Source organism: Eufriesea mexicana, unplaced genomic scaffold (assembly GCF_001483705.2).
Source record: "Eufriesea mexicana isolate 0111107269 unplaced genomic scaffold, ASM148370v2 scaffold2716, whole genome shotgun sequence".
Classification (NCBI taxonomy): Eukaryota; Metazoa; Arthropoda; class Insecta; order Hymenoptera; family Apidae; genus Eufriesea; species Eufriesea mexicana.
Window position 1 is genome coordinate 302,371 of NW_016910782.1, and position 24,165 is coordinate 326,535.

The following is a 24,165-nucleotide window of genomic DNA, read 5'->3' on the forward strand; positions in this document are numbered from 1 at the left end:
CTCTTCCCTTCCTCGAGGATGATTTCAGGTATTGCAAGGTAGCCACTGATTCAACCCTTTGCACTCGAGAGGTGATTCTCGGTCACCATTTCATCAAATTTGGAAGATCGATAGTAATTAATGTATCAAATTTAATGTAATGTAACAGTGTGTAACGTATCGAAATCAAATAATTCTACAATTCTATTATTATACTATTCTTTATTTACTGCTCAAAAAAGTATCGTCAGTTTTCTAATAGAGAATCTTTGATTTTCTACTCTTCTCTAGCCAAAAAATTGTCGAGTGCAAAGGATTAATACCACTGTGGTCCAAATCGCGTTTCACGTTCTACTTTAACCCTTTGCACTAGATGATTTTTTAGCTAAAAAAGAGTAGAGGTTCAAAGATTATCTGCTATAAAGCTGACGATATTTTTTCCAGCAGTAAATAAGTGTATAGTAATTAATATGTAGAACTATTTGATTTCCATATCCTGCACACCGTTACATTATCTTAAGTTTGACATATTAATTAATATCGATCTTCGAAATTATATCAAATGACGACTGAAGGGTGCCTCTCGAGTGCAAAGGGTTAAGTTTTGGGGGTCTTCTACTATCTAGGGTCAAATAAGTCGATTTTTCTTTTTTTTTTTTTTCAAAGTACATGTTTCACAATTTTTAAAAAATTCTATTAAATACGTAGATGCTAATTTTATTCTAGTAATTATGTTACCTAGGAAGACAAAAAAATTACTATTTCCTTCGACATTTTAATTGACACAATTTTCCCTTTTTCTTTTAGCCATTAATCATTAAAATACTCAGTTACGCTAAAATTCTGTAAATGGCACAGCTAAAAAATTTATAAATCGTATAATTATCAATTACTTAATACGGTTATTAACAATTTGTCGAAAAAATTTCTTGTTATTCAACCTTATAGTCTCAGTAGTGGTAATAGAGGTAGTGCACAAACGAATGAAAAAGATGCTGAAATTAAATGCAAAGATACAGATTGACATTTGAACTATCTCACATAATAAACATAGAGAACTGGGTCACTGAATTTTACACATATAAGTATTGTGTATGTATATGTATAGATACGACGCGAATTACATTATATCTTCCTTGATATTTGTCTTTACGAACACACACATGTCTTCATTCATGCTTATGTTTATGCATGTCTATTATGTGCATTAGGTTGGCGCATACGATGTACAAAGTGATTCTAGTAACTCAACGCAGATAAAACTTTGTTCTATTTTAAATGAGATTAGGGAAAAAATTGTTTTAAAGAAGCAATATCCATTTATGTGATATAAAATATGAAATTTCAATAAAAAAAAAAAAAACGAGACAGAAAGAAGAAGATACATTATTGTATTCGCGAAAAAGAAAGAATATTAGAACGATAGGATAATAGTATTTTCTAAATAGTGCAAAATTTTCTTCACTCAGTTCATTTATCAGAATACCTTGTATATCTTTCTATGGTATATATTACAATTTTTAATAAAATGTAAAATTTCAAACTTCAAAAAATATATAATTATCATATTTCATAAAAAAATATATAATAAGTATTTCACATTTAAATATTATTACCTTATTAATGAATTATAATTTTTAATATATATTTTTTCAGTATAACTTGAAAATAAAATTATATTTAAAAATATATATATATAATATATCACAACAAAATATCGTACCAAAGTTATATTTTTTTAAAAAATAATTATATTTTCTTTAGGTTCAGATTTTAAGTTACATTGAAAAAATATATATTGAAGTATTTTACACTTAAATATTGTTACCTTATTAATGAATTATAATTTTCAATATTTGTTTATTCAATATAATTTAAAATCTGAGCTTAAAGAAAATATAATTATATTTTTGAAAAAAAACATAATATATCACATCAAAATATCGTTCCAAAGTTATTCGATTATAATTTTCAGTGAAACATAAAGTTTCGAATTAAACAATTTTTACATCAAAAATTCAGATTCAATCTCATAGAATAAGCAAAGAATACAATAAGGATGTTCTAAACTCTTAATCATACTCACGCCACGCCTGCTCCGCTTCATCGATGGTGTCCATCATGTCCGGCGTGGACATTGCGATTAACCCCTTACGATGACCCCGACGTATTAATACGTTATTCAATTGAACTGATTAACAAGCGCAAACAGAGCCAATGCGCTGTCTCGCACCATGTCTCCTCGACCGAGTGACTTTTCTTTCGAAACACGAGACAACCACGTGAGTACTTCATCGAACGGACAACTAATTACCACACACTCGATTATCTAGTCGCGACACTAATTTACGATTTCAATAATCAACCCAACGTCTGATCCTAATTTCCTTCGATTTTCAAAATTCTTCCATCGATTTATTTCCCTTCCTTGTTTCCCGAAATTTATTTCGTTCCATAGTTTACAACCTATTAAAAAATTTCGCAGTTCGTAGAATTTGAGATTAATTTTATAATTCGACAATTGAGCTCTTCTTTTGCCAAACCGTTTAACTCCATAAAACAGGAAATTGAAATTTAGTTTGAAATATATTGAAATTTGTATCAAATGCTCTGAGATCGAAATTTTAATAAAATATCAAGAAGTGGAATTAATTACTTTGGCCTCTGAATGACTCAATCCTTGTTCGGTGTTCGTACAAATTTTGGTACTTACGTGATATAAAACTGAAAATAATAGAAAATAATAGATTTTTGGAAAACTTGAATGAAATGTCTTCAGTGAGTAAAGAACGTTGTTTGTTTCTCTTTTACAATCTCGCGAAGAATACATGAAAGAAACGAGAGAACTGTCTCACAGAGTTCACAACTCACACGTGTACTCTGATTATATGCAAATGGTTCTGTAACACAGGATTATTTAATAACCTATTTCCCATGATTGTAACATGGAATAATCAGAGCAAAGTGTTCCATTTACCTTAATAAAGCGTTAAGGTAAAGGTAATAATTATAACGTTTGTGCTCATTTAGAAACCAATATAAAGTTCTATATAAATAAACTTTTATATAGTCTCTAAACGAGATTTAAAAAATACAAGAAAAACTGAAAATACAGTAAAAATAGAAATAAAAATGATTGGGATATTTTATTTGTAATTACTAAATATTTTGTTATAAATTATTTATTTAGAGTATTTTATTCCAATATTTTTATTAAGGAATGTATTATAATAGTTAAAACCTTTTCCAAAAAGTGACAAAAAATTTTATCTAGTGATATAATCTATTATAAATATTAAAAAACGATATATAATTTTTTATCATTTTTATTTTAAGAACCATAGTAATGTAAAACAATATTTAATATCTTTAAATCCATTTTTCGCCGATAAAAATCCCTGGATCAAGAAACATCCATAAATCTTCTTAACTCGCACTTCGTATTTCAACATAACTCTCCCTCGTTGACGGAACAATTACATGCTCGAATTCCAATTGGCCAATAGGACCACTCGACGAATCGATGGGAATGGGGAACGAGCCGTGAAACACGATCACGAAATTATCTACGCGACGTGCCGAATAAAATCGTCCAACACATCCTGTGCTAAAAATCGCGACCAACATCGATCAATTCCAGTCAATTAGCGGGGTGCAATTAGTTGGAGGAAAGTTGAGCGTCGGTGAATCGTGAGGACTCCCCTTAACGAACGTGGCGCTGCGATCGCGTGTACCGATGAGGACGGTTGACATCGTTTCTGGAAACCGGCGCGACCAGCGACGAAAGGCGAATTCATTGAAAGTGAAACGTGCACGCAGCCGTTACGAATCGCGATAAACAATTCCTACCAAGCACGCCACGCGACTCACGATGAGCGGTTTCATGGTCGAAACACTGGCCCAGTGTCTCTCAAGCTTTTACGGTCATGGTATATCGTTCTGTACTAAATTGGCAAAAGTAGTTTAATCCGAAGTTTCATTCTCGTTATTATTTCTTTTCAGGCATATGATCGATACTTTGGAGACGAACACGATTCAGTGTGTACTTATGAGGAGTGTGTTAAATGGTATTTAATTGACTATAATTGGAAATTCTTTTTTTGCACGAGGTTCAGTATTATGAATGGTGAGGTTAGTCGTTGAAGTAACATTGTGTGTTGTGTAATGAAACTGACTGTGTGGTATTAGCTTTAATGGTTTCCATTTTTGTCCTTTACCATTAAGTGAATTGCATTAAATATGTAACGAGGTTAGAGAAAAGATTAATGTATTAGACTAGGGACTTTTCGTAGTATAATATTTATTTTAAATTAATTACGTCAGGAAAGATGAAATGTGTGTATATGTAAAAGAAAATACATATGCATCATTTTAGGGTATATAATTATAAATAGATATATGTGTCAGATTATTTTATTTTATAGAATTATGTGCATTATGATTTAATTATTATATACACTTTTTGTAACTAGATAGTTTGATTAAAAATTTTTAAAAATTGATTTCCTATTTGATCCTTTTAAAATTTAATCCATATTAGAATAGAAATTCTTGGAAAGAAATGAAAAATTATTTTTGTATTGCTACAATATCTAATAATCTATCAATGTCTTTAATTGCTACAATAACTTGATAATCTTATATGAGATATGATTCTAATCATTTTATATTATATACTATCGGAAAATCTAGTGACTTACAGATATAGTGATTTATGGTTTACTGCACTTTGTATTTCTGCATGTTGTTTTAGTGATTTATACTAAAATCTGTAGTCTTTGTTCCATGACATGTAATATTCTTCAGAAAATAAATTCTAAACTTTTATCATAAAATTGTATCTCTTATACTTTATATTACAAAAATATTTTTTTACAATTTGCTTTTATCTGTTCGTATATAAAGATAAAAATGTTTTTAATAACATGGTATTTGGAGTGGTTATTTCCAAATTTATTTTACTCTTTACTTTTAATAAAAATAAATTAATAAATTTGAAGTTACCTTATTAAATCAAATGGTACAATTTTATTAAAAAAAAAGATAAATATTACATTTATAAGGAAAGTAATAAGAAAAACAAAAAAATTTGTTGTCAGATAAATTTCAATTCCATTTTACGTATACGATATTTACGAATTAATTGTTTAGTCCAATTACATTTATAACTAAATTGACTAGATAATTTTAAATTATAGATAATTAATTACATGTATTGCTGGATATTATAAAATTTTAATACTAATAATTCTAAATACATATTTTTCAAAAATTTTGTTAATTATTAGAAATTCGTTAACTGAGAAACACTGGAATAAATAACTTGCACTCTCTCGTGTTCTCTTGCGTAGATTCACTATCAAACCATCTGATTTCTCTTTAAGCTACATGCTCAGAAGTGTCATTCAACAGGAAATTACAGCACTATAATCAATTCGTAACAGAACCTATTATTTACAATGAACATAATGGCTTTTGTATTATATTATTTATAAAAATAACATTATTTACAAACCTTGGACTGAACATAATTTATCTCTCCCATACAACGTAATATATCGATATGGAACATGCAAAGAACAACCTTTAAAGAAAGAAACAATAAATATCTACTTTAAAGTAATTAAAAAAATATACCATAAATAAATTTTTTATATAAATTCACACTCGTTTTTTATATCGTTAAGTATCAATACAATTTTTTACAATATTTCTAAATAAATAAATTTCAAAACAAAATATTTCTCATCAAATTTTTATAAAAAATATTTTAAAAAATATTTTTTGTCAAGATTGTAAAAGAGGAAGTTTATGAGAAAGAAATTAAATATAGTTTTTGAGTTAGTTTTATTAACAAAGTGATTATTAACATAAGACTATTATTGTAAGTACGCGTGTAATTTTGAAGACAATCTTTAATTATAAATGAATATGGGAAGACAGAAACATCAAGTTTAGTGTTCTTCATTGGTTAGCTGCTAAAGCGCGAATTATGTAATTGATCTAAAAATAAAATGAAGAACAGGAAGAAGTTGGCAAAATAGAAAAACAAAGAAATGTGCTACGAAATTTTTACAACAAAAACAATTTTACTTTTGCAATTAAATTTGCCATAAATTATCACAACTGATAACTATAGCTGATATCACTAACACCACAATAATCTAATTTTACTTACAGATACTACAGATACTTATTTATCGAGTATGTGAATTTTTCATGTAAATTTTGTTTTAAAATTAAAATACTGAAATAATAAAGCAACAATATAATCATACAATTGCAGATGCTATATTTCCTTAATTATCGAGTATGTGAATTCTTCATGTAAATTTTGTTTTAAAATTAAAACACTGGAATAATAAAATTATCACAAGACTCACATCTAAAAAGTTCTTACAGAAGAAACAATCGTTCGCTAACGATTTATTAATACTATATAAACAACAATTTTTATTTATATGCTTTCACTAAAAAGTCGTAATAACATTTTAAACGAATGAAATTTCATTGATTTCTTTAGGGTACAATTTTTTAAGAACAAGAACTTCGAAAAATGTATCAGAAATAATTTTAACACATTACAGACTAGTCTCACGATATTATTATCGTTTCTTTCTTATTTCTCGTTAACTTTGTCAATCAGTAAAAATATAGTGTACAAAATATACTCAAAATTTAATATATGTAATACAAAATTAAAAAACAAATTCATTTCAAATATAAAAAGTTAGGCATCAATTAATATGATATATTAGCATTAAAATTAAGGAAAAAAATTTTTTTAAATTGTAATTAATCACTTCACATGTACTATATATTAGTATACAAAAGTAAACAATTGTTTACAAATTTATCATGGCAGCTGAAATCTAGTTGGCACACAACATAAGAATTGAGCCATTCACTGCACAAATTGATTAACTCCATAAAACAAAAAGTGTAGAAATGCAATGAAATAATGTATATTGTTTTTTAAAATTCCCTTTATAATTTAAATCGAAATAAATATCGTAGAATGCATAAATACAAATGTAACTTTCATCTAACTGTATATAAAATTTATAAGAAAAAATAGCCAAAAGGTAATCGTTGGTAATGTTACCATTTTTATGTTACTGGAAGAGTTAATCGATTTGGCAAGTGAAAAAAGTAATAAATTTAAATTTTACTAAATTTTACTTAAATTCTGATAAGACGGCACTAAAAAATTCACCGTTATCATTCATGGCTTGCTAGTGCATTTGAGTTGCATTATTGCAACGATTTACATTAGAGTACGGAGTTAATCAAAGTGACCTCTGAAATAAATTATTTATTATTCAGTGGCCAAAAAATTTTTGTCGTTTAATGGTGTTAATCTTAATTATCAGGGAAAGTTATTATAAATATAAAAAGTTATGACTATACCAAGTGCTTTGACACTTAAATTTAAGATTTTTCAAAAAGTGGAGTTAATCGATTTGTGCAGTGAACGACTCAATTGTTAATAATATTCCTCGAGCTATGCTAATCGTTAATAAATATTGGTTTAACGCGTTAAAATAATAATTAATCTTCCTGATTACTTGCGAGATTTCATGCTTATGGTTAGAATTAATCCACTAACGAGAAAAACAACTTTACGATCGACATATCGTATACTCCTCTTTGCAGATTAATATTTCTACACACGATATGTATGTTACTCGGAGCATAGTCTGTTACCGGATTCACGAGCAGAATATCAGCATTATATAAACCTATATATCTTTCAGAGATACGAAGAAGCGTTCAGTGCTTCCCCTTCCATTTTGGGAAGATAAGCGCCGAATAAATTATAATGTGTGTCTTTCCAGCTGGGAGTTTCAATTGCCTGCCTCCACGTTCCATCAAAGTTTTAAAAAGTTATTTATAGTTCATGTACCACGTTCAAGAAAAGTACATAGCGGATCTATGTCATCGTGATGCAAAAATGAAATGAATTATTTCTACCCTCTTCTCTTTTTTCATTTTCTTTTTCTTTTTGTTCGAGGAAAAGAATTTTTATACAAACAATGTGCCTATTTTATTGTTTCCTTTCTAGTATCTAATTTAATCTTGCTATATATTTCATTGAATGATATACTTTGGACAGGTTGCTGGACGACAGGTTTCTTCAGAAGAAGAAATTTTAAGTGTGTCTCGAACTCGCAATCAGAGGTTGCACAAGATGAGTTCAAGCTTTAACGATAAAGTATCAGAACGTGGAGTAGAAGTACGTCGTCGAAAATAAGTTCGTAATTGAATAAAATTCAACGTGAGATACTTATTTTTATTTTATTTTTGTTTTAAGGGAAAATAATTTTTGCGTTATGTCACGAACGTGATCGCGTATTCTTTGGTAAAGAAATATGATCCACCATTGCATAAAACGTAGATAGAAAAGCTGTCGTCGTTAAAATAGTTGCGAAACTTAATAAATGAATTTATTCGTAAAATTGCATCGAATTTGATAAAACAGACTTTTATAAAATAGAATTTTACGTGATTAATCAAATTTCGATGAATTTATAATATTACAAATTAAACGGAAATTTTTCTGAAGTAAAAATCACTATAGCGTTGCATTTTTGATGCACTGTCAGTTCTATCGATAATGGATATTCTATATTTCACGTTCACAAACTCTCTATTTTAATTTCCAATTTTAGTCGAATTTTAGTTGATTAAAATTTCAGTGCAAATAAAATTAGCAAAACGTATCCAAAATTTGCACAAACACCGAAGTGAAAACTTCCTAAAAATTCGCCAGATCGACACGTCAATCCCCCATAACACTATTTTTCGTTACTCCCAGAAGAAATCTGCATTTATCAAAATAACAAACACAAAGAAAAGCGTAACAAAAAATTACTCCGAATAGCCTGTAATATACCGACGCCATAAAAACCCCATAACAGCACAAAACAGAGTAAAATAGAAACCAAGAAATACGAGTATCTACATGACTACCGAACTTCAATTTCAAGGTCACATAACGTTACAGAGGATTAAAACCGTGATCCAAACTCTCCCACAAAAACCAGGATATAATACGTACTAAAACTAGTCCTATCAAACTCATCCTCGGATCACCATCACAAGACCCCCCTCATTTCACCAAACAAACAAGAAAACCAAAGTAAACGAACATTCAAACACACGAAACCCGATAAGAGTGTCGGAGATCCACCTGGCTGATCCTCATCCTCATCACTGAATCCTCCTCGATGACCAATTCGACTCACTTCGATAACAAGATCAAGCTCCAACGGATTCGCGATCTGCACACTGTGGTTAAAGCGAAACACGCGGTCTAGAGGAAGGACTTAACGCGGAACCACGGCTCCAACGACGTCTCTAGCCAGCGACTTGTTTATACTACGGATCCGCGAGCGTTTCGCGGGGGAGCACGAGGAATCGCTTCGATCGACACGAGCCTAGGGGCTTTGCACTTTCCCTCGAGTTTTCCCCGTCGCTGGCGGAAGGACGCCAGGGCCGACGCTAGCGTCGCGAGAGCGCGTCACACGTGTGTTTCCCGTGCGGCCGCCCCAACGTAACTGTCAGCCCGAGGTACAGCTGCTTAGCCGCGATCAATACGTTCTAGATACTCCAGATGATCCAGATGGCACGCGTAGTGTAGCCGAGCCATTGACTGGGGTCACGATAAGCATTGGCAATTGCGATTTGTGTTTTCTGCGTTTTCTCTTTTTATTCTTCTTTTTTCGAACGCTTTATACGACTGGTGCAGAGGGCTGAGAATTTAGGGGTGGGTTCCGGGTGGGGTTGCTCGGTGGGTTTTCGTGGATCAATGGATGAGGCTGAAGAGTAATGATAATGGTTTCGCAGGTAAAATTTTGATATTTGAAATATCGTGTGTAAACGTCGGTACGCAATATCGAAATAAATTTTTAAAAAGTAACCGTGCACAGGAATTATTAAATTAAATTTATGGAAGTTAGAAGGATTTAATGAGGAAATTTTGGTTTCTATTTTGGGCAGAGAATGGGGTGTTGGTATGAATTTTTTTTTATTGTTCATGTATGTAGAGGATTAAATTAAAATTTCGTTCAGTTTAATGAATTAATTTTAACTGCGAAAATGATAGAATTGAGGAGATAAAATATTAGTGGTTTCTGGAGGAAAATTTTGTAATAATGTGTGAATTGGTGAATCGTGATTTAATGCGAAGAATTTTTTTGAATTTCTTTTTTTATTTTCTTTCTTTTTCATTGTTAAAATATTGGAAGAATTGAGCGGAGATTGGACTGGAATTAATTGAACGACTTTATCTAATAATGGGATTAAAGAGTAATTATGGTATTTATTTAAATTGCAGAATTTTATACCGCATAGAAATATTTAAGTATTTCAGTGTTTAAGTACTAGAGTATTTTAGTATTTCAGTTTTAGTGTATACTCTTATGTTAATATTTTTGTTATATTAATATCAAAAATGTAATACTTATAAATTTTTCGAACAAACATTTTATTCTTGTTATGAATTTAAATATTCTAGAAAATATTTAAAAAAAGAGATTCTTGGCTTTTATATATACTATATGATTTAAAATTTCGTAAAAATAAAAATGGAGTTTCCATATACGTAATAATGACGAACGGGTTAATGAATAATGAGTCGAAGATTAGATGTGACGAAACGCAAATAAATTAGTTACATAGAGCAATTTACTTAGAGCAGTTACATAGAGCACTAGCGGAATGAAAATTCTTGACAAAGGAATAAATCGATATTTTACAAAAAAAGTTTGTTGACTTTGGATACAAAATTTTATATTTTGGAGTTATATAAACCACGTAGGTAAAATGTGATCGATTTAGTTGTCCATCTTTTTTTAATTATATGTAACAAATAAATAATTTATTTACACATACATTTTTCTAAGTTATATACAATACATATATAAAACTTGTAAATAGCATTTCAATATTAAATATTTCAGACTCAACATTTTTAAAAAGCGTATGTACATAAAATAAAGTTTATCACTTTGCACTTGCTGTGAAATAAAAATTATCAGAATTTAAATTAACAATATTTTTTTTTAATATCGCTTATATAAATATAACCTAAATGTAATATTTAAAGTAAAAATGTTTCTCTTTTAAACATTATACATTAAGAGGAATATTTTCAATTTAAATATGCTATAATATAATATAATATATTTTCAAGTAATAATTCATATGATAATATAAATCATTTTAATATTTAATATATTTATATGATTATATAACATTGATAATATTTAACATTCACAATGAATATAAAATTTAACAATAACTTATGTACATATATAATCGCTTAAATAAAACCAATTTTCGGATATATATTTAATTTATATTTATATATTAAATTAATATAACTCTTATACCTATTCTAAAATGGAATGCAAATTAATATAACTATTATACCTATTCTAAAATGGAATGCAAATTAATATAACTATTACACCTATTTTAAAATAGAATGCAAATTAATATAACTATTATACCTATTCTAAAATGGAATGCAAATTAATATAACTATTATACCTATTCTAAAATGGAATGCAAATTAATATAACTATTATACCTATTCTAATATACAATTAATATAACTATTATACCTATTCTAATGTGCAATTAATACAACTATTATACCTATTCTAATAATCCCATAACTATATACATATATTTCTGCAAGTTCCATAACCAGTCCTCTAACTCGCCTGTAATCGCCTTTGAAATCGGTGTCTTACTACAAATTTGCTTCCATACCTCAACGATAATTTTACCCAAATGATCAGTTACGACGTTTCTTTCCCCTCGACTCGAAACACCAATCCCATAAACGCAAGCCAAACGAGCATGCTCATTTCCGGAGATGAGATTAGACACATTCGATTTGTCCTTTAGGGTCATCTCTAATGAACGAATCGCATCCTGGATATCGGGCACACCCTGGCCATTCTGCGAAATCATCCTGTCCTATATCTAGGGAGTTGTCCCATTAAAATGACTTCTGTTATGTCATCCTCCGGCACGATTCCAGCGGATGGTGCCGGCGAAATAAGGCCACAGCCAGAGGAATCGTAAATCCTCGCCAAGTGGTAGTTGCATTCTTCGAAACGTGGATTTTTCTCCAACTTTATGACAGTGGTTTTAAGTTAGAGGAATATAGTATACGAATTTATTTGGGTGATCGACGATACCATCGGTGGTATATAACATCGAGTACATATGCATCGAATGTTTGCAGAGATTATATTGTTCTCAGGACAGTTATGGCAGCGAAAAGTAGTTTGTTAAATGGTATTAGATTGGATCCTAATTTAGGAGTAGAATAACGAACAAAGGTACTTGCTAAAATTAATTTCAATACTAAAATACTAATTTTAGGTAATAATTAAATAACTAGTTTTAATACTAAAACTAGTATTGTAGTACTTGCGAACGTGGAGTATTAGAAATTAATTATTGGAAATTAAACAGAAATACATAACTGCAAATACGTTATAAATTACATGATAGATTGTTGCGTAACTTTTGAAAGTAAATTATTAGGAATTATTCAGTTGGCTGATTGGGTGATTAAGAAAGTATAAATGGAATGATGCATGGAGAGAGACTATAATATTTATGAAGTTGCAATGCTAGAAATCAATTTGTCAAATGATATTAGATTAGACGATGAAAGTATGGTGTAATACATAGAAATAATTTACAGACGACAATATAATGAATTTCTATGAAGCTGACGATATTTTCAGTATAGAGTAATGATATATATCTTTATGTTATATAATATATATTTAAATTTTGGCTTTCCAATTATTATCAAATTGGTACGTTATTTGACAAATAAATAAAGTGAATTGAAATTAATCAAATTAAATTGGAACTAATTTTACCACATTCACCATTACTGAGAATATAAGAGAGAAAATCGCACAGTTAAGTATAGAATCATAGTGATAAGTGTTTTTTATATTTATTTTAAACCATAAAGTTTGTTAGATATTTTTAAATTGAAAATTGTATTTTAATTGAAAGTTAAAAATTCAATTTCGAACTATATATCCAAATTTTCGTCAGATGTTGAGAGCAGAATATATAAATAAATTTCTTTAGAAGATTTCACGGATAAATTAAGCTCATTCAAGTTAAATGGGAATGATGGCCGAATATGAATACCAAATTTGCTCCTGTTTTCCATAGTCTCCTTTAAGGTACTGAGTTACTATGCTTTATTCACTTTTAAATTATCTGGTCGTATATTTGGACTTGAAATAAAGTATGTGGAATTTTAAACAGTGAAAATAATATTTCCAAAAGTATTCAAATTATCAATAATTATTAAATAGTAATAACAGAAATTGTCAAAGAGAATCGGGAATATTCAATTCCTTCGAATAAAATATTATATTATGTTATATTTGTCGAAATGCGATTTTGGATCGCTAATATGATATTGCAAAATTCTTTTTTATGCTTACTGTGAGGTCGTTGATCTGACTGGGAGTTCAAAGAGCCCGAAATCCAAATTTTATTCCATCTACTTTATTCTGTCAACATTTGCATTGCTTACTCACAAGAATTTTTATGCTTTGTCGTAATAAATTTTTAAGACTACGAATTTATTGTGAGTACAATAATTGTAAGAATATTGTTTTTATCGTCGATGCAATTATCATTTATTTTTTTTATTTACCTTAATAAATATTTTTATGAAACGATGAATAATACGAAGTGTTTAGAATTATTATTTGCATGAGAAATTATCATTTAAGAATTCGAGAGCAATTTGAATTTTTAATTTAAGTTATTAATAAAAATTTTCATCTCATAAAAAAATTATAATATTTGAAATATTTATATCAAGATAATTAATAAGTTTATGAAGAAAAAATAATAAATTCCTTAGAAATCATTCATATATAAATAAATTAGAATTGATGTATGAATTATTTAAGAAATTAATAAAATAAAAATTGATAATAATTTATTTTTATATTTTTGACACAATGATTATTGAAACTTTAACTTTTATTGAGGTGCTCTTCTGTTAATTGCGGTTAGCCACGAATGATATTTTTAGTGGATTAATTTTTTGTTACGTAGGTGTGAAATATTCAGTACAGGCACTAGCTAATTATATACAAAAGATTATAAATAGCAGACAAGATGGTTGCACGGATATAGAACGTCCTTGCCTTCTATTGTCTCCATATGTCGACAGTTTATCAATGTTGGATCACGTCAATTTTCTTCCTAAAATTATGTAACTACTGCTTTATTCAATTGAATATTAAATAATCAAATATCTGCCATTGACCTGAATAATTTTTTCAAGATATAATTTTTCAAATAAATATTTCTGTTTCAAAATTACTTAGATAACAATGACACGTATATATATAAATAACAATATGAAAATATAAATACCAAATTGCACTATTTTGTTTTTCAACTATGATGTCCTTTAATGTTTAACTATAATATTAACTATATTTTGAAATTCAAGTTTGACATTAACAACATATAATAATTTTGTTTTTTAATATTTATATTTTATAACTGTACTTTATCTACTAATCGATACAGCTACAAATAAAATAACATATAACAAATACAAAGGAATTATTACAAAATATCAATACTCTTATTTGACTTTTTGTCATGGAGATAGTTCTCATAATTTCTTTTCATTATGCATTCTAAGAAAACAGAGTGTAACATTTCATTTGCAACATTCTGTATAGTATTCAAGAACAAGGATGACTCAAAGATGTCTTTCTCTTGAAGAAAATGAAATTCAAATTCAAATTTAAATTCAAATTCTTATGTATATCTTCTAACGGAAAATTCTGCTATTAACGACAAGTTTCGAATAACCTAAATGTTCCTCCAGCACGTCTAGCTCTTTGAACATGACGAAGTGCTGGAATGTCAAATGTTCCAGCTGGAGAACGTTGTCAGATGTCCGGTGAACGTAGAAATTTCGAGAAATTCCATACAGGACCGTTACTCTTTCGTCGTGCAGAGAGACGAACCAGTGGATCGATATTTAATGAAAGAACAGGATGAGCCTGGCGCACCTTCGCATAACGTCATCGTGCTACCTTGAATGGCTTATATAACAAGTGACACCAGCCACCATACAATGTCTATTTTCCGCGTTTACGGCGCATGCCCAATACCACGACGCGACGCGTTCCTGTGGCGCCGTTCGAATCGTGAAATTCGCGAATCCAAAGTTACGACAACGTAGTCTGCGAAGCTATGCATACTGGAGTTACGAGCACCATTTCGCTCGAAAATTATGTAAAATTTTTCCGCTGCTATTTTCAGTCTTTTCACGTTTTTCTCAAACTGCTCAGTCATCTTACGTCGTCTTATCTGGGTTAACGAGGTTAGGTTTTAGGAGGTTAGGTTATTTTATTTAGTACTCAGTATGTTCGTTTTATGAAGGTACTAGAGATGTCGTGGTATCGTTGGTATTATTTTTATATTATTTTGGAAATATATTATTGTATATTTAATAAATTACTATAGTAGGTTAAGAGGTTAATATACTTCTGGTTGACGTAGATTCACGTTATTTATGACTCTTGGAATTTCTTGTTATGTCTGATATTTTGAAATATAATAAACTTCATACCTTTTATTTATGTCATAATAATAGAAACTTAGTCATCTGCTTTCGATTTTTTCATTTTAACTGATTTTCGGTGTTAAGTGAAAATATTAAGTAAAAATGTTATCAATTAGAGATTTGTTAAATTAGTAAATAATTAAAAGTTCAAGTAAGGAGAGAATTAAATTTCTCCTGGCTATTTATTAATTTTGTATTTGCAAGTAATTAAAAAATTTCTTGGTAATTCATTAAATGCAATTAAAAGCATCGATTTGATAATATATTAATTAAAATGATCTAGAAATAGATATTGTGAAATGAATGACTATTGCTAAAATCAATAAAAGGTCGTAATAAGTCAAAATTTTATTTTCTATTTCATTTTCTATTTGAATGCAATATTAAGGTATTTTATTATTTTATTATTTTCAAAAATTTGTCTCTTGTTCAAAGTAAATATACGTGTGAAAATGTACGTATATTTATACATTCGTTACTTATTATTGCAATTTACAATATATAAAACCTTCTTATTGTTAGTATCCTATTAATGCTTTTTAACCAAAATTTCAACTACCTACCCTATTTATGTTTTGTTCCAAATTTTTATTTATTTTCATTAATCGTTTTTTATCTCTTTATTAAAAAATGTAAATATCTTGTTGGTATTTTTTCATAAAAATATTCAGATACCTTTCTCACGTATAGGTATTTCTTTTATTAAGAAGTCTAAATACCTTTCTTATTAAAGGAAAGTATGTGCATGGGATATTTTTAAATACCCAATTTATTTCATTTCCTGCTTCATCTAATATTACTTGCATTTCCCTTTTATTCCTGTAATTCAATTACGTTCTTCGTTATGAACGAATAAATTACGCTCCTTAATTATCTTTATTAGGTGATACAGAGTTACATTTTACATCAAATGTATTAATTTAAAAATTTTTTTTCTCGTAAGTATTATCCTGGACCTTAAATTGAAAACCATCTTTTTCGATACCTTTACTACAACCTGTTAAGTGTGTCGTTATGTATTGATTGTGTATATAAAATAAAAGTGCGTAAAATATTTACTAATATAAAAATAAGCTTTTAATTTCACTATACTGGGAAAAATTATATAATACCTATTTAATATTGATAAATAATATTCTACTGAAAAAATCTGTGAGTTTTCATTGCTTCTTCTGATACACCCTATATTATAAAAGAACTTTGTACATAGTTACTTATATTTATGTGTTATGACATTTTGTGGCTATTATACATTATATATTATTAGTGTATGTAATATTTATTATATTACTGTATAATTTGTATTTATTTTCTTCTGGTACACCCTATATTATAAAAGAACTTTGTACATAGTTACTTATAATTATGTGTTATGACATTTTGTGGCTAATATACATTATATATTATTAGTGTATGTAATATTTATTATATTACTGTATAATTTGTATTTATTTTCTTCTGGTACACCCTATATTATAAAAGAACTTTGTACATAGTTACTTATATTTATGTGTTATGACATTTTGTGGATGTTATACATTATATATTATATATTATTAGTGTATGTATATCCGCAATGTATAATGCTATATTTATTATATTACTGTATAATTTGTATTTATCTGAAAATTTATACCTCATAATTTATAATTTATTTAATACCATTTCAATAAAAATTATTATTTATTGAAATTATAAGAATTAATTATAATGAAATTTTATCGTATCTCAAAATAGTATTTGTGAAGGTTTTATCGTCTATTGAGTACTGCATCGAAATTTGAAAATTATAAACATTGTTCATCCATCCTATACGTTCCAGTTACCGGTTCAACATTCACGTTGGCCCACAATAAATTACCATAACTGTAACTTGCTTTCTGTTCAAAGAACCGTACCGAGTTAGGTGACTGCGGAACTAGGTGAAATAGTACCTCATTGAATACCATTTCCGCATGAGTTACAGTGAGTTGTAGACACTGATATCGCGATAAATTGTGACAAACTAATCAAAAATTCCTTTTAATAAACATATGTAACAAGAATATTTCATATTTATCCATATTCAGTAGTATTCATTTGACTCTGTCACTATTCTATATACATACAGTAGTATCTTTATATCCACGGAACCGTGTTTTCACGTACTCACGGTTTACAAAATGATAATGAATGCGAATAAGAGAATTATCAGAAGATAACATCACTCCCCTCTCTCCGAGACCAGATTCTTTGGAACAAAGGTCTCATACATTAAGCAGAGCAGTTTAGAGCTCTGTGTTACAGCAAATCTTAATTCTTTTCTTAATAAACAATCGATCTCACCGCGACTAATTAAAGGCGTTGGAAAATATAGAAAAAGTCAATCGAATCGAAAATTCGAAAAATTGAACAGTTCGAATAAATGGAGCGATTCGGAAGAAACGAATGGTTCGAAAGAAAATCAAACGATAGGAAAGAAATCAAACAATATCACAGAAATCGAACTGTTCGAAAAAGTGAATAATTCGAAAGAAATCGAACGGTCCGGAAAAATTGAATGACCCGAAAGAAATTGACCGATTTGGAAAAAATCTGAATAGTCCAAAAGAAGTCGAACAATTTGAAAGAAAGCGAACAATTTGACAAAAATCGAACGGTTCAGAAAAACTGAATACTTCGAAAGAAATCGAACAATTCGAAGGGAATCGAAAGATCCGGAAAAATTGAATGATCCGAAAGAAATTGACCGGTTCAGAAAAAACTGAATAGTCCAAAAGAAGTCGAAAAATTCGAAAGAAAGCGAACAATTTGACAAAAATCGAACGGTTCGGAAAAACTGAATACTTCGAAAGAAATCGAATAATTCGAAAGGAGTCGAACGGTTCGGAAAAGTTGAATCACCTGGAAGAAATTGACCGGTTTGGAAAAATCTGAATAGTCCAAAAGAAATGGAACAATTTGACAAAAATCGAACGGTTCGGAAAAACTGAATAATCAGAAAGAAATCGAACAATTCGAAAGGAATCGAAAGATCCGGAAAAATTGAATGACCCGAAAGAAATTGACCGGTTTGGAAAAAACTGAATACACCAAAAGAAATCGAATAATTTGAAAGAAAGCCAACAATTTGAGAAAAATCGAATGGTTCGAAAGAACTGAATAGTTCAAAAGAAATCGGACAATTCGGAAGAAATCGAACGATTCGAGAGAAAGAGAGCAAATAAGTAGAACTAGGAAGAAAGAACATGCTCGACGACTCTTGAAAGTCGAGAGTTTGAGAGACTCCTGAGAACATTGTTTATACTTCAGATACATACGCTCGAATTGCATGGTTTCTTTGTGTCATCAAGATTGGATTGGCTTGAATAGGACCTGTCTAGGCGATCAAGATTGTATTGTTAGAATTGCTTCTACGGTTAACGAATTCTGTCATCATTTGGATCTTCTTGTCAGACTGACGACTTCATTTAGACAATCCTGTATATCTACATTGTACTCGACTTTTATGCATTGACATCGTGACACCGTTTTATGTTTCCACGTATAGTTATTAACGATATAAAATTATTTATTTATTTACCTATTTATTTATTCGGATTAATAACAATTTATTTTATTATAATAAATAATAATTCATTTATTCGGATAAGGATTATACCCATTAGTCTATAATAATTAGATAGAGAGTGAAGACACAATTTGGACACTTGAATCAATTGCTGGAATTAAATAATCATACTGAAATTCGGAGAACAGAATATGCTCTACGTCACGTAAAGAAATTTGGTATTGAACCATTTCCTGCCAGTGAAACATGGTTAGATGGAACAATTTAGAACTCAGTGTAGAGCTGGAGTTAAAAAAATTGATAGCGGAAAAGGGATACCATCGAGAACAAGTTTTTAATTGCGATGAGACGGGTTTGTTCTGGGAGAAAATGCCTGATAGAACTTACGTGCAGAAAACCGCAGAACAGGCACAAGGACATAAAGCATTTAAAGATAGAACTACGACTCTATGTACAATAGAAGCGTGACTATCGATAAAGTTATCAATAAATATCGATAGCCAAGATTGCAATGTAATTATTTATTTATTTACTTATCTATTTATTTATTTATTCAGTTTATAGTCGAAGAGTCTTTAGTTTATAAAATAGTTACAGATAAATAATAAAAAGGCTAGATAAAATAGAATAAAATAAAATCTGTACTTTTATTCATATTTATTCAATTTTCATTTGATTATTTTATTTATTTCAATCAGATTGAAATATTTCGTTATTTTAAGACTGATTATTTTAATTGCATAAACCAAAATGCTGTTTCGAATGAAGTAATGAAGTTATGAAGTAATAAAGTTATCAATAAATATCGATAACCAAGATTGCGATGTATTTATTTATTTACTTATTCAGTTTATAGTCGAAGAGTCTTTAGTTTATAAAATAGTTACAGATAAATAATAAAAAAGCTAGATAAAATAGAATAAAATAAAATCTGTACTTCTATTCATATTTATTCAATTTTCATTTGATTATTTTATTTATTTCAATCAGATTGAAATATTTCGTTATTTTAAGACTGATTATTTTAATTGCATAAACCAAAAAGCTGTTTCGAATGAAGTAATGAAGTTATCAATAACTATCGGTAACCAAGATTGCAATGTATCTACTTATTTATTTATTTATTTATTTATTCAGTTTATAGTCGAAGAGCCTTCAGTTTATGAAATAATTACAGATAAATAATAAAAAAGCTAGATAAAATAGAATAAAATGAAATCTGTACTTTTATTCATATTTACTCAATTTTCATTCGATTATTTTATTTATTTCAACCAGATTGAAATATTTCGTTATTTTAAGACTGATTATTTTAACTCCATAAATCAAAAAGCTGTTTCGAATTATTAAAAAGAATTTTCATGTTGTGGCCGATGTAAATTATGACATGATTTGCTGATGACGCGAGTTTCGCTAAACAAGAATAAGTATATAAATATAATACGTCTTGAAGGCACGAGGAGAATTCAAAATGTCATCAATAACGCAATGCGTAATTATCAACGTATATTGTACATTATAGTTTATCTTTGAACAATCAGTTTTATTATCAAAAACAACAAAAATATTTAGCAGTAGATAAAACTAATCAGGGTAAAATCAGCGTAGTAAGTATAGTAAGGTATAATATCAGTATAGTAAGAATATTATTATTATCACTAGTACAGCAAACTTTTATTGACAATTCACTGTCAATAAATTACTTTTCCAAGTAATTATTATTTAGGAATATTTATCTTGAAAAAAATCAAATATTTCCCTGCACTCAAGATAATAGCAAATGAATTTTTAGAGTTTTAAAAGTATAAAAAATGGTACATTTCCAGAATATTATTATTGTCATTAGTACAGTAAACTTTTATTAACAATTCACTGTCAATAAATTATTTTTCCAAGTAATTATTACTTGGGAATTTTTATCTTGGAGAAAATCAAATATTTCCCTGCCTTCAAGATAATGGCAAATGAATTTTTAGAAGAGTTTTAAAAGTATAAAAAATGGTAAATTTCCACTGTCAATTTTAATTTTCTTATTCACTCTGTTTTATTTTTCTAAATAATTTGAGAGCGAGAAAACTTAATTTCAGATATCTTTTGTATATATTTTCTTATGTAATATATGTATAATGTAATGACGAGGTAAAGTATGTTTTTGCTAAATAAAATTTTTGCTGCTACTAACTATCGCGAGTCATCGATGAACCACATGACGCATAACGTGTTAATATCGACAATTATTTTTCAAATACGAAATAATGTCATTTCAAATAGCCGTTGCTAAAAGAAACAGGACCGAGTTAACATTTACGTGTATTTGCTAATTTTAAACATGTGTAACGTGATGGTTTGTGTGTATGTATACATGTGCGATGGAAAAACTTACTCATTTCTTGCTTCGCGTCGTGTGTTGTATGCCCGTTTACGTGCATCGTCGTGTTCGAACTTTTCTTTTCATACTGATGTTGCCCCTTCGTTGACGACTCCGTCCCTGAGGAAAGAAAATAACATTTTGATTCGATGTAACATTGTCAATTTTTCCAAATTTCTTTTCATTGAAATATAAATTATAAGGGCAATAATAATTGTAATTTTTAAAGATTCCTATTACTATACGGAAATATATAGTATAAGTAGTAAGAATTGCATTTTGGTTTTCATAGATTTTTGTTATCATAAAAATATGTAGCCAGAATATAATAGGTTTTATCATAGAAATATTGTAGGATACCATTTCAGAAAGAAATCGCGAATCGGCTATTGCCAACAAAAACAAATTATAAACCGATCAATATTTTCTAGAGCAAATGGAAAAGTTATTTTGGATAACAAAATTAAGTTAAACGTGAAACATTTGTCTGAGCATTTTTGGACAAACTGTTTAAAGAAATGTAACACTAGAAGTATGAAAAAGGTTGAAATCATTTGCATGAGACATTTTATTGGAAATAGCATTTGGAATTTCATTATCGGTAATAGAATTATTATTATATATGTAGGATACCATTTCGAAAGGAATCGCGAATCAGCTATTGCCAACAAAAACAAATTATGAACCGATCGATATTTTCTAGAAGCAAATGGAAAAATTATTTTGGGTAGAAAAATTAAGTTGCGTGGTCCCTACGAAGAGGTGAAGCATAGGTTAAAGAAAGCATAAAAGCAGGGCCCTTGATGACCAAAACAGAGTCCTTAGAAATCAATTGTAACCAGCACAAGCGTGAGTCACTTTTCCTAAGTTAAATTAGTTTATGAGTTTTGAGTTTGTGTTACTCTGTTCTTGTTGTTTTGACAATTTTTGGTATCTCAAAATCAGTTTCCTCCATCCTACAGTATTATCAGTTTTAAGGCCGAATTGTTCAAATTGTTAGTATTACAAGGGTATTGGTATTCCAACTACCTGGAATACTAGTTAACTCTTTGCACTCAAGGGACGACTCTCAGTCGCCATTTGTTTCAGTACCATAACTTGAATAACGAATAAGGGACGATAGCTATATAAGAAATAACTAGACGCGATACAGTGAAACGAAATAATTCTATTTGCTCATAACAACATGTTGTCATCATTTCGTGGTATTATTTATTATTACTTAAGCCTGTTCTGCTTAATTTTATTTCTTCTATGTAACTTGGTGTATAGTGTTGTACCTTTTACTGTCTACTGTATAGCTTTTCCTATTTTGCGTGTGCATGTTTTATATCACTTTATCAAAAAGGGCTTTGTCCGTAAGTTTCAATAAATAAATAAATAAATAATCAAGATAATCAAGATTGTAATCAAGATTAAGCAACAGAGTAGAAAATTGATTAAACATATAAAAAGAAAGAGAATGGTAGAATATTAGTTTGGAGAAAGCCAAATACTGAATTAGATTTACGAAATTTACAATCGAGTGTAAAATATAGAGGTGGTGGAGTTATGGTGTAAGGTTCTATGGCAGTATCTGGGGTTGGCGAATTAATTTTTATAGATGATATTATGGACAAATACACATATTTGAATATATTGAAACAAAATTTATTCAAAAGTGCGGAAAAATTAAATCTCCCGCGGAATTTATGTTTCCAACAAGACCGCGATCCAAAGCACACCGCTCACATCGTACGCCATTGGATCATTTATAATACTTCTCACTCCCTAAATGCATCACCCCAGAGTCCACCCTATCGAACATATCTGGATCTGGAACGAATTGGAAAAAAAGATTCGAAAATATCGTATAACAAGCAAAGCAGACTCGAAGAATGTTCTTTTATAAGAATGGAATAAAATCGAGCTGGATTTTACAAATAAGTTAGTTGATTTAATGCCCAAACGATGAAAGGAAGTCCTTAAAAGGAAAGGAGGGTCAACTAAATATTAATATTTAATTCCAAATCATTTTTAAACGTTTTTATTCGAGCGTGCCAATACTTTTGTCCACTCATAAAATGTTCAATAAATACATTTTTGTGATTGTTTCGTGAATTAATGTATTTATATTATTACTTCTACTATGTAATAAAACTAGAATAGATAATACATGAATATGTCGAAAAGTTTTTCCTTCAAATCAATTCGTTTAGTGGTTACAAGCACTTGTACCACACAACCATGCTGTGCCAATACTTTTGTCCGGCACTGTATATAAAACAAGAATTGTAAATAACCCATTATCAAGTAAAGCAAACTTGTTGGTTATCACGTAAACACATAAATGACAGAATTAAAAGATTTGTATTACTATATTGAAGTATACTCACAGTCAGGTTCATTTACAAAGAAAGTCATGTTGCAATTTATACTACGGTATCACACGTTTTATCCTATCAGTTGAATTCACGGCTCGACCGACACTCTCCTCGTTTCATCGATAATTTAATCCCTGCCAAGAGGAAGAGTAGAAACGCGCCGCGACCTTGATCAATGAAAACGAATGGCGCTATACGATCGCGGACGCAGGCGAAGTTACTTTAGAAACTAGGACGCGCGTTGCAC

General features: G+C 29.2%; 1 protein-coding gene across 6 annotated transcripts in view; it reads right to left on the reverse strand.

The window, feature by feature from the left end:
- LOC108550401 (echinoderm microtubule-associated protein-like 2) overlaps positions 1-24,165 on the reverse strand; it is a 122,476-nt gene that overhangs the window by 54,449 nt on the left and 43,862 nt on the right. For 2 of the 6 annotated variants that reach the window (XM_017904145.1, XM_017904142.1), the window contains exons 1-2: positions 23,931-24,164; positions 21,571-21,675 (exon numbers count right to left, since the gene is read on the reverse strand). In XM_017904145.1, coding sequence (XP_017759634.1) covers positions 21,571-21,675; positions 23,931-23,958 — 133 coding nt within the window. In that variant the 5' untranslated portion in view covers positions 23,959-24,164. Of the gene's footprint in view, positions 1-2,065; positions 2,130-9,040; positions 9,067-21,570; positions 21,676-23,930 lie in introns of those variants that run through there. The other 4 variants (XM_017904146.1, XM_017904140.1, XM_017904141.1 and 1 more) reach the window with 4 other exon arrangements.